The sequence below is a fragment of the Ascaphus truei genome, chromosome 20 (genome assembly GCF_040206685.1).
Source record: "Ascaphus truei isolate aAscTru1 chromosome 20, aAscTru1.hap1, whole genome shotgun sequence".
NCBI classification, from domain to species: domain Eukaryota; kingdom Metazoa; phylum Chordata; class Amphibia; order Anura; family Ascaphidae; genus Ascaphus; species Ascaphus truei.
Window position 1 is genome coordinate 19,755,566 of NC_134502.1, and position 10,344 is coordinate 19,765,909.

Here is a 10,344-nt window from a genome sequence, read left to right on the forward strand (position 1 = left end):
GTCGGCAAAGTCCTGAGATGAGATGATAGAAGATGAACAGGTAGTAGAGGGTGGTCTGAGTAGAGAGTCAAAGAAAGAGAAGAGTCGGCTTGGATTAAACTTGTGCGTGATAATAATAATAATAATAGCATGTTCTTGTATAGTACTGCTAGTTTTACGTATTGCTTTACAGAGACATTTTGCAGGCACAGGTCCCTGCCCTGTGGAGCTTACAATTTATGTTTGTGGTGCCTGAGGGACAGGGAGATAAAGTGACTTGCCCAAGGTCACAAATAGCTGACACTGTGATTAGTGAAGAAGAGTAGGTTTGTTTAGCTTGTGCGAGGGCAAAGATGAAACAGGATAGCATACATTTGTAGTTAAGGAAGTCTGCGAGAGTGTGAGATTTCCTCCAGAGGCCTTTAGAGGAATGAGTGCAGGAACGCAGCATGCACGTGTGGGATGTTAGCCAGGGTCTGGGGTTAGAAGGGCGAGAACGGCAGAGATCTGGGTGGATTTTTAAGACTCAGGTACAAGTTTGGAAACTTCTCTTGACCCTACTGCTCATTTTGAGCTCATCGGAGTCCTTGTGATAGTTTAGATTAGACTCTAGAGAACGTGCAAACTACTTTCTAAATAAAATTTTAATTAATGTAGCTGCTGTAGATTTCCCTTGACCCTTTGTTAGCAAACCTATAGGAGAACAAATATTGGACATTTGGGATATTGTATTTGAACCTACTTATGGGAACTCATGTAAACTTTGTATCTATTTTAATATATTTTAATCTAAATATTATATTACACAGTAGTCTGGTTAAAAAGCTTCAACATTTGTCTTTCTACAGTTTGCGATATATAAGTATCCACAGAGCCTCATGCATCTCTTTATTCCTCAGACTGTATATAATGGGATTGAATAATGGAGTCACTATAGCGTACAGCAAGGATAAGAACTTATTTGCTTTGAATGAGTGTTCTCCAGTTGGTGCCACAAACAGAGCAATCAATGTTCCATAAAACGTGCATACAACAGCCAAGTGAGAACTGCAGGTGGAAAAGGTCTTCTGTCTTCCAGTAGTGGAAGGGATCCTGAGGACTGTTATAAATATGTAAATGTAAGAAACCACGATGATTGCAAATGGACAGAAAAAACATGGGATGGATAGTACAAATACCTCAATTTCCACAGGAGATGTGTCTGAACAAGATAGTTGAAGAATAGAAGGAAGATCACAGAAGAAATTGTTAATTACATAAGGGCAGCAAAAATTTAATTTACTTAAAAGAAAAACTGAAATCACTGGCATCAGGAAACCTCCCAACCATGAATAGATTACAAGGTGAAAAACAAGTCTGGAATTCATTGTGGATGCATAATGCAATGGTTTACATATGGCCAAATATCGGTCGTAAGACATCACTGTTAGGAGGAAACATTCTGCCGGTCCAGAAGAACCATAGAAGTATAACTGACTGATGCAGCCAGAAACAGAAATGAAGCTTCTTCCTGCCAATATAACATGAAGCATGTTGGGAATAATCGTTGTGGTGAACACGATTTCGCACAAGGAGAGATTTCTGAGGAAGAAATACATTGGGGAATAGAGGCAATGACTAACTGACACTAGTACTATAATCAAAAGGTTTCCTGCTAAGATCAAAATGTAGATTGTTAGAAAAACCAAGAAGAATAAAATCTTGAGATCTTGAAGATTTTCGAATCCCAGAAGCAGGAATTGTGTGACCGCTGTCTGGTTGTTTTCATATTTTCTCAGGTTAGCTTCACTAATCTTCACCATCTAAATAGAAAGAATTTCAAATGGTATCACAGTAAGAATACATCTACAAAATTGCACTTAAGGGCTTTACAGGTACAATACAGTATTACACTTAGCCAAAGTGTACAATTGGTCTGTTTTCAGATGAAATTCCCCATTGAGGTCTGTGATCAGTTGTTTTGGTTGATATACAGTAGAATAATCATTGTTACAGTATCAAACTCTAAATACATGCATAAGATTTTTTTTAAAACAAGGCTCATCTTCCCTAAGCTTTTTGAGTGACTTGATCCACTGTTAGGATTTGTGCCATTTATTATTAAAGGGATTCCAATTATCATTCATTTGCAGTTTTACAAAGATTCATTATTAGAGCCTAATCCTTGAACTGTAAACAAGAACATTGTTCTGTCAAACAGATCTTGTAATATTCCTTATAAACTTCCTGCATGTCTAAACCATGTGATAAGTGTTTGCTAGGAAATTATTCATTTCTGTATTTTTATATCTGCAGGATCTGCAAATGTGGGATGAAAATAAGCAAATCGTACACATTTAGATTGTAAGCTCTGTGGGAAGGTACTCCTTTTCCTAATGTTACTTTTATGTCTGAAGCGCTTAATACAATTATGTGTTATATTATTGTGTGTTACTGCTGTGACGGACTCTGTACATGGATGGCACACAAACATACAGTACACACATTTATTTATTCACACACTACTCTATAAACTGCAAGACAGGAATTTACAGCTAAAAATCTCACACATTTGTATCTCTTATTTCAGGAATGCAAGATTGATAGTTTTCCATTTTAAATGATTTAATTAAAAGCTCTAGTAGTCATATTTCAACAAAATTTGAAGAGAAAACATGGGAAATTAATATCAATAAATTCTTTGATCTCTAATTATATGTTGCCATACATTAATTTGTCATGAATCCAGTATCTTGATTCAAATAATTTTTTTCTACACTTCAGAAGATGAATATATTTCAAATTCATGTTCTTGTTTCCTGTGCATGTTTTAAATCACCTTTGAGAATTAATACTGTATATAGTGAATGTCCTGTTTGGGACAAATATGTCCTGCTGTCCTTCGAGAGTTCCTATTGTCACATTTTATATATGACATAACACATTGTGAGATTTGCAAGTGAATACTCCTTGTGCAATGGTCTTATTGTTCTGTGCAGTGGGAATGATACGTTCTGTGCACATGTTTGCCTTTTTTGCAGGTCTGTGTTTCTGTTGGCTGGTTAACAAACCATCACCATGTCAAACATGAATGCAAGAACACATATTTATATAATAATAGGTGAAGATACTAACAACACTGTAAAAGACATCATGAATACCAATAATCCACAGAAGAGTTTCATTGTCTCACATACAGTATGATCCTATTTAAGAAATGTCAGTGATATATTTAATAGTTGAAAGTTAGATGACTGCGTGATGACTTTATAAAATAGTTTTTGTAATTTTGAATAAAACTAATTTACATTTAAGTTATTAGATGTTACCAATGCTTCCAGGTGAAACATTTTTTTTTGGGGGGGGGGGGGGGGTTGGGGGGTTAAGGGTCGATCACCTATTTCATCTATGTTATTGGGTAAAGATGTGCCTGAAGCTTTCTATGCAACTTCCTTACATCTGAATTTTAGAAGCCTGTCACATCTCGAACATTCACTATGTATCAAGGTCAAAAAATCTGCCTAAAATACAATAATACCTAATGCTTAAAATCAAAACTTTGTTGTATTCCCTTCAGCACCACATAAAATACAAGTACATTAAATAACCTTACCATAGGTTCTGGGTCACACTGCCATTACCCCTTCTTGCTGACCTCACCGATATTTACTTACAGTAGAAATTATATTTCCAAATTGAGCAAGTGTTCAGCAACTGCTCAATAACTCCCAATTGTGAACCTTCTTATAGAGAGATACAGCTGTATAGGAAAAAAACATTGCTGCAGGATGTCTGATATTACTTCAGTAAGAAAGTACAGAAGTATTCTCCTTCTTTGCTGATCAGATTGTAACATTTCTAATATACTGCCCCCTGAATCCTTTTATATTCTTCATGCTCAGAGTAATTTAATTCCTGAGAGATTTCTAAGTAATTACTGCAGTTCCTCATATCCTCATTAAGATGCTTTTTCTCTATCAGCCACAATGGTTGAATGGGCACTATATATTCATTTATAAAGTACATATATTTAAAGCTGCAGTTCAGTCTTTTTTTTTTTTTTTAATTTATTTTTTTACTTCAATAGTTTCATGAGTGCAATCTCTAATTACCTAAAGAACTGTATAGCTGCAGGTCAATTCGTTCTCCATGTATTGATAGGTGAAATTTGGTGACATAATTAGAGCTGGCATATGTTTATATTCTGCCTCTGTCACTGGCAGTGGAAGCTCATGAATATTCATGAGCACTCCTGCACTGACATGTGCTAGAGCCAGGGTGGGCAACCCTGTCGCCATTCGCCACTTGTGGCGAATTGGCAGGGAAACTGTGGCGAACAGGGCCGCCGGGACTCCCTGGGGTGGGGGGGGGGATTTCTAATGTTCGCTAACAGGCAGCAGGGGGAGATGGTATGCGGCACCAGGCTGAAAGCCTGGTATGAAAGCAGGACTGCAGGGGAGGTGCACCATCTAGCAGCCTGACCCGGAACTTCCTGTCTGCTGCTACTATAGAGCGCTCCTCTCCCCGTGATGTTCCTGCTCTGACTCAAGAAATTCTACTACAAGACAAGGTAGGCATGGATGGGAGGACTGGGAGAGATGTGAGGGGTCTGGGAGAGATGTGAGGGGTCTGGGAGAGATGTGTGAGGGGGGCTGGGAGATATATGTGAGGGGGGCTGGGAGAGATGTGTGAGGGGGGCTGGGAGATATATGTGAGGGGGGCTGGGAGAGATGTGAGGGGTCTGGGAGAGATGTGAGGGGGTTAGGGAGAGATGTGAGGGGGCTGGGAGAGGTGTGAGGGGGTCTGGGAGAGATGTGAGATGTGAGGGGGGCTGGGAGAGATGTGAGGGGACTGGGAGTGATGTGAGGGGGCCTCTGGTCTCTTCCCCCCGCTCCCCCCCAAATGCAGTCCTGTTCAACTGAATAAAAACATTAAAAAAAAACATAAATATAATACATAAACACAAAACATCACCCCCGTCTGTCTCTCACTCCTCCCCCCCTGTCTCTCTCTACCCCCCCCTGTCTCCCTTCCCCCTCCCCCCCCTGGTGAGAGATAATCTGTTACTAAAATTTTTGAATCCCACCACTGGGGTGGGGTGTGGGGGCTGCTTGATGATGGGGGAGATCAAGGGTGCTAGGGGAGATGATGAGGGGGGGGTAAATGAGATGGTGATGAGGGGGTGAGGAGATGATGATGAGGAGGGGTTAAATGAGATGGTGATGAGGGGGGGTTATATGAGATGGTGATGAGGGGGGGTTAAATGTGATGGTGATGAGGAAGGGTTAAATGAGATGGTGATGAGGGAGGGTTAAATGAGATGGTGATGAGGGAGGGTTAAATGAGATGGTGATGAGGGGGGATTAAATGAGATGGTGATGAGGGAGGGTTAAATGAGATGGTGATGAGGGGGGGTTAAATGAGATGGTGATGAGGGGGTGAGGAGATGATGATGAGGAGGGGTTAAATGAGATGGTGATGAGGGGGGGTTAAATGAGATGGTGATGAGGGGGGGTTAAATGAGATGGTGATGATGAGGGGGTGAGGAGATGATGATGAGGAGGGATGAGGAGGGTAGTGGTGGTGGTGGTGGTGTGAGAGGAGGATGAAGAGGGGGGTGAGAGGATGAGGGCTGTTCTATAGAGGGCGCGCTTGCTGCGCCATGCGTTCGCGTGGCAGTTATAGTTGGCTGAGGTTAGCAGCCTTTCTATAATGGTTTTACGCTGCTACTACCACTGAAATGTGTGTGTGTGTGTGTGTGTGTGTGTGTATGTGTACTGTATGTACAATGTTAATAAATAATTTATTAAAGCATTTCTTTATTTATTTCAAACTTATTTATAACACACACACACACAGTACCTCACTTGCTCACTACATACACACAAAAAGCATGTGTCACGTGCACGCACGTTCGCACAGGCACGCACGGGCGCACACACACTATAGAACGGCCCTGAGAATTTATAAACTTGTGCAAACAGTGTGTGTTTAAAATTTTCGCATGCGCAACACAATACCTCAATTTTTACATTGTGTGGCTATTTTCACTTCTAATTCGCCACACCTATGGCTACATTGGAAAATAGGTTTCCCACCCCTGTGCTAGAGGGAGGGCAGGGCTGACAAAGGGGTGTGCCAGAGCTTGTGACAGAACATAAAGGGGCAGAGCCTTAGCAAATGGCTGTTAAAATAGAATACAAGAAAATTGGTCTTTCAAAGTTGTTTTTTTTAAAACAGAAAATGCTAAAAGTATTTTTTCTTACTACAGAACTGATTTATTAAAAAAAAACGCACATGCAGGATAATGACTGAACTGCAGCTTTAAGTATTCACACACTATTCTAAAAAACTGCCAGACAGGAATTAACAGCTAGAGAAAGCATTCAAACATTTTTATCCCCTACTTAGGGAAATCGAGATTGATAATTTTCGAGTTTAAATTATTGAATTGAAAGCGCTAGTAGTCATATAGTTAAAGAGATTTTGAAGAGAATAATGGGAAAACAAATTGCAATATACTCGCATCTCTAATTATACTGTATGCTGCCATAATGTCTCAACAATTGAGTATTTTGATTGAAATAATTTTTTTCCTACACTTTATAGAATGCGGATGGATGAGTGGTGCTCAAATATAAATGTGTGCACTGCCAATAAAGATGTGAATTATAATGTCCTGAAATCACGATGAACAATCTGCACCCATCAATCAATATAAATGTCCATGAATATGTCAAAGGAATAACCTAGTGGTGTCACTGCAACTACCACAACAATTGGTTAATGTCCATAAACTCCTCAATAGCATGAGGCAACCCCAATAGCAGGTCAAAGGTATACTTGAAAGGACACTGTCTGTTACCTGTCCCTAGGGTATCGGAATGGGTCCAAGGTGCAGGGTTCCATGCATGGCGTGCAATCCTGAGTAGTGAAGAATCCAATGTAGAAAGAGCAAGAGGAGCACAGCATCAAAAGTAGGACAGCAACTCCAGATAAAAAGCAAAGGTACAGACAAAAATACAGACAAAAGAGAGCCACAAACGCACCAACGCGTTTCATCCCATGGGACTTTGTCAAGGGGACGAAACACTTTGGTGCGTTTGTGGCTCTCTTTTGTCTGTATTGAGCAGCTGATCTATTAAATACCTTTGCTTTTTATCTGGAGTTGCTGTCCTACTTTTGATGCTGTGCTCCTCTTGCCCTTTCTACATTGGATTCTTTCCTACACTTTAGAAGTTAAATATATTTCAAATTCATGTTCTCCTTTCCCGTGTATTTTTAAAATGACCTTTGAGACCTGATACAGTAGATAGTGGGTATCCTGTCTGGGAAAAAAAACTGTCCTTCAAGAGATCCTAGTGTCAAATTTTTATATGTAAGACCTAACACATTGTGGAATTTCCAAGTGAATAATCATTGTACAGATGTAGGAAGACTTACTGCCTCCGTGACAGCGAAAGTTTGCGAGGGCTACAATGTGGCCGGGCTGAGGTTTGATGGTGGCCAAGAAAGCAGTAAATAGCCTGGGAGGATTAACTCAGCGGGGATCCCTGCTTCTGAATAATTCTCTTTGTTCTGAGCAGTGGGAACGATAGGTTCTGTGCATATGTTTGCTTTTTTTTGCAGGTCTCTCGTCCTGTTGTTTCTGCTGGCTGGTTAACAGTCCCTCACCATAACAGACACCAATACAAGAACACCTACATATATAAAGATATTAGCTGATATACCCGGCGTTGCCGGGATGTAAATCCGTAATAGGTAATATTATTTATAAATAGGGGAACAATAGGTTGAATATTTGGTGGAAAGGTTGTATAATGATGTTGAAAAGAAATATGGAAGAAAATGTAATACGATGTTGTTTAAAAATGGTTTATTGTAAACACACCACAGTACAATGTATATTTTGGTAACATAAGTGATGTAAAAATGTGAGGTGTGTGTCCCGCTAGGGTGTGAGTGGGTGTGAGGCAGTGGGTGTCTGGTGAGTGGGGGTGGTGGATGATCAGTGATGTTGTTGCATAGTGGTGTGAGTGGGGCTGGTGGGTGTGAGGCGGGAGGCACCGGGTGGGTGGTGAGTGGGTGCAGCAGCTGGTCAGTGATGTCAGTGCATAGGGGCGGGAGGTGGCAGGTGTGTGTCGAGTTTGTAAGGTGGGTGAGAGGCGGCGGGTGTGTGTCGAGTGTGACAGGTGGGTGAGAGGCAGCAGGTGTCTGTTGAGTGCAGGTGGCAGCTGTGGAGCACAGAGGTGTGAGGCGGTGGGTTGGTGAAAGGCAGTTGCGGGAGTGCGGGCTGCAGGTGGGTGAGAGGCGGGAGGGTGGCGGAAGTGCGGACAGTGAGTGGGTGAAAGGCAGAGGCAGGAGTGCAGCAGGTGGGTGAAAGGCAGAGGTGGGAGGGCGGGTGAAAGGCAGAAGCGGAAGGGTGAGCAGTGGGTGGAGGAAAGGCAGAGGCGGGAGGGTGGCGGGAGTGCGTGCGGCAGGTGGGTGAAAGGCAGAGGCGGGAGGGTGGCGGGAGTGCAGGTGGCGGGTGGGTGAATGGCAGAGGCGGGAGGGTGGGCGGCAGGGGGGGCAGGGGTGGGGGGAGGGCAGGGGAGGGGGGGAGGGCAGGGGAGGAGGGGAGAGCAGGGGCTGGGGAAAGGAGAAGACAAGGGCAGGGGAAAGGGGAAGGCAGGGGCGGGGGGAAGGCAGGGGTGGAGGGGGGGAAGGCAGGGGTGGAGGGGGGAAGGCAGGGGTGGGGGAAAGGGATGGTCACTGTGTCTGTCACTGTGTCTGTCAGTGTGTCTGTCACTGTGTGTGTCAGTCACTATGTGTGTCAGTGTGTCTGTCACTGTGTGTGTCAGTATGTCTGTCACTGTGTGTGTCAGTTACTGTGTGTGTCAGTGTGTCTGTCACAGTGTGTGTCAGTGTGTCTGTCACTGTGTGTGTGTGTCACTGTGTGTGTGTCACTGTGTGTGTGTGTCACTGTGTGTGTCGGGGGGGAGGCAAAAACGGAGCTGAGGGGGCAAAAACGCATTTCCTCACCTCAGGCGACAGCAGCAGTGTAGCTGGGGGTTGGGGACCACTGGGTTAGAGTGCACCGGCCAATGAAAGCCATGGGAGAGGCGGGACACAGATGGGGGAGGGACACAGAGGGGGGCGGGACACCCCGGCCAATGAGAGCCAAGGGATGTATTTCCCACGCTCTGATTGGCTACCGTACCATGTGAGGCCGGCCATCTTTCTTTTCATGACGTAATCTTAAAGGCAATTGAAGCACAGCCGTTCTGATTGGCTGGCATCATTGCCTTTAAATGACGTCATCAAAATTATTATTTTTCCCCAAAATCACATGGTTTTCATGGCCCAATCAGGGCCGTGGGAACCATATGACGACAAAAAGGCCTATGTCGTCTCATTTTGAAGGCAGACGCCGAGGAGGAAGGACCTCCTACCGCAGAAAGAAAACCAGGGTGTGGCCGAAGAAGAGAAGAAAACCCCGGAAGAGAGTGGAAGAAGATACAAGAAAGAAGAATACAGATGAAGATGGATTACAAATAGAAGACCCATGGATTGTTATTGTTTATTATTTTATGGTTTATTTTTTTATGTTTTATATTTTATGGTTTATTATTTTATGGGTTCCTGTGCGTGGATTGGTTCGAGAGTAAGCTGTTCAAAGGGAGTTGGTGAGTGGGTCAAGTAAGTGAACAAAAGAAATGAATTTTTTTTTAACTTGTACATGGTTTTTTTTTTTAAGATCATTTCTTGCCACTGTATGTATGTATGTATGTATGTATGTATGTATGTATGTATGTATGTATGTATGTATGTATGTATGTCTAGATCGATATATACATACAGGGTAAGAAATGATTTTGTTTAAAAAGCTTGTTTTGCTGTGTTTAAAATGATTTTGGCTATGCTGCTACAGGTATGCATAAATGTGTGTGTAATGTATTTTCTAATTAGATAGATGTAATTTTTGGTCTTGTATGGTGTACTTTAGGTCAGGGTCAGGCTTGCTTTTGTATATCATATTCTTTTTGGTACTTCTCTTTTTGGTTGATGGTAACTTGTTCTGTTTAACGATTGAAATAGTTAATTGTGTAATTGTTATGGATGGTATTTAAATAATTTTTGGATGTGATTAATCAATGCTAATTGATTTATGGTGACTTGCTTGGTTTAAATAGTATACTTGTTTGGATTTAATGGTATTTTGTTTGGAATATTTTATTGTTAACATTCATTTGCAGAGTGTACAGTACATGGTGCATAGATTTTATGCATCATGTATACAATGTAAATTCAATGTTTTGAATGGCATTTGATGCTATAGATTGGAATATGACATTTGATTTGTTTCGGAATTAGGATTTAATTTGACTGTGGCTGATATGGAGAAGT

The 10,344-nt window shown here is 42.0% G+C and overlaps 1 protein-coding gene across 1 annotated transcript; it reads right to left on the minus strand.

The window, feature by feature from the left end:
- Nucleotides 1-821: 821 nt before the first annotated feature.
- LOC142470982 (olfactory receptor 11A1-like) lies at nucleotides 822-1,781 on the minus strand. Its single transcript, XM_075577784.1, has one exon. It carries the CDS (start codon nucleotides 1,779-1,781, stop codon nucleotides 822-824), a length of 960 nt encoding a protein of 319 aa, XP_075433899.1.
- Nucleotides 1,782-10,344: the final 8,563 nt, after the last annotated feature.

Coding starts and splice junctions, on each gene's coding strand:
- LOC142470982 (XM_075577784.1), bottom strand. CDS start 1,781: ATGGTGAAGATTAGTGAAGCTAACCTGAGAAAATATGAAAACAACCAG.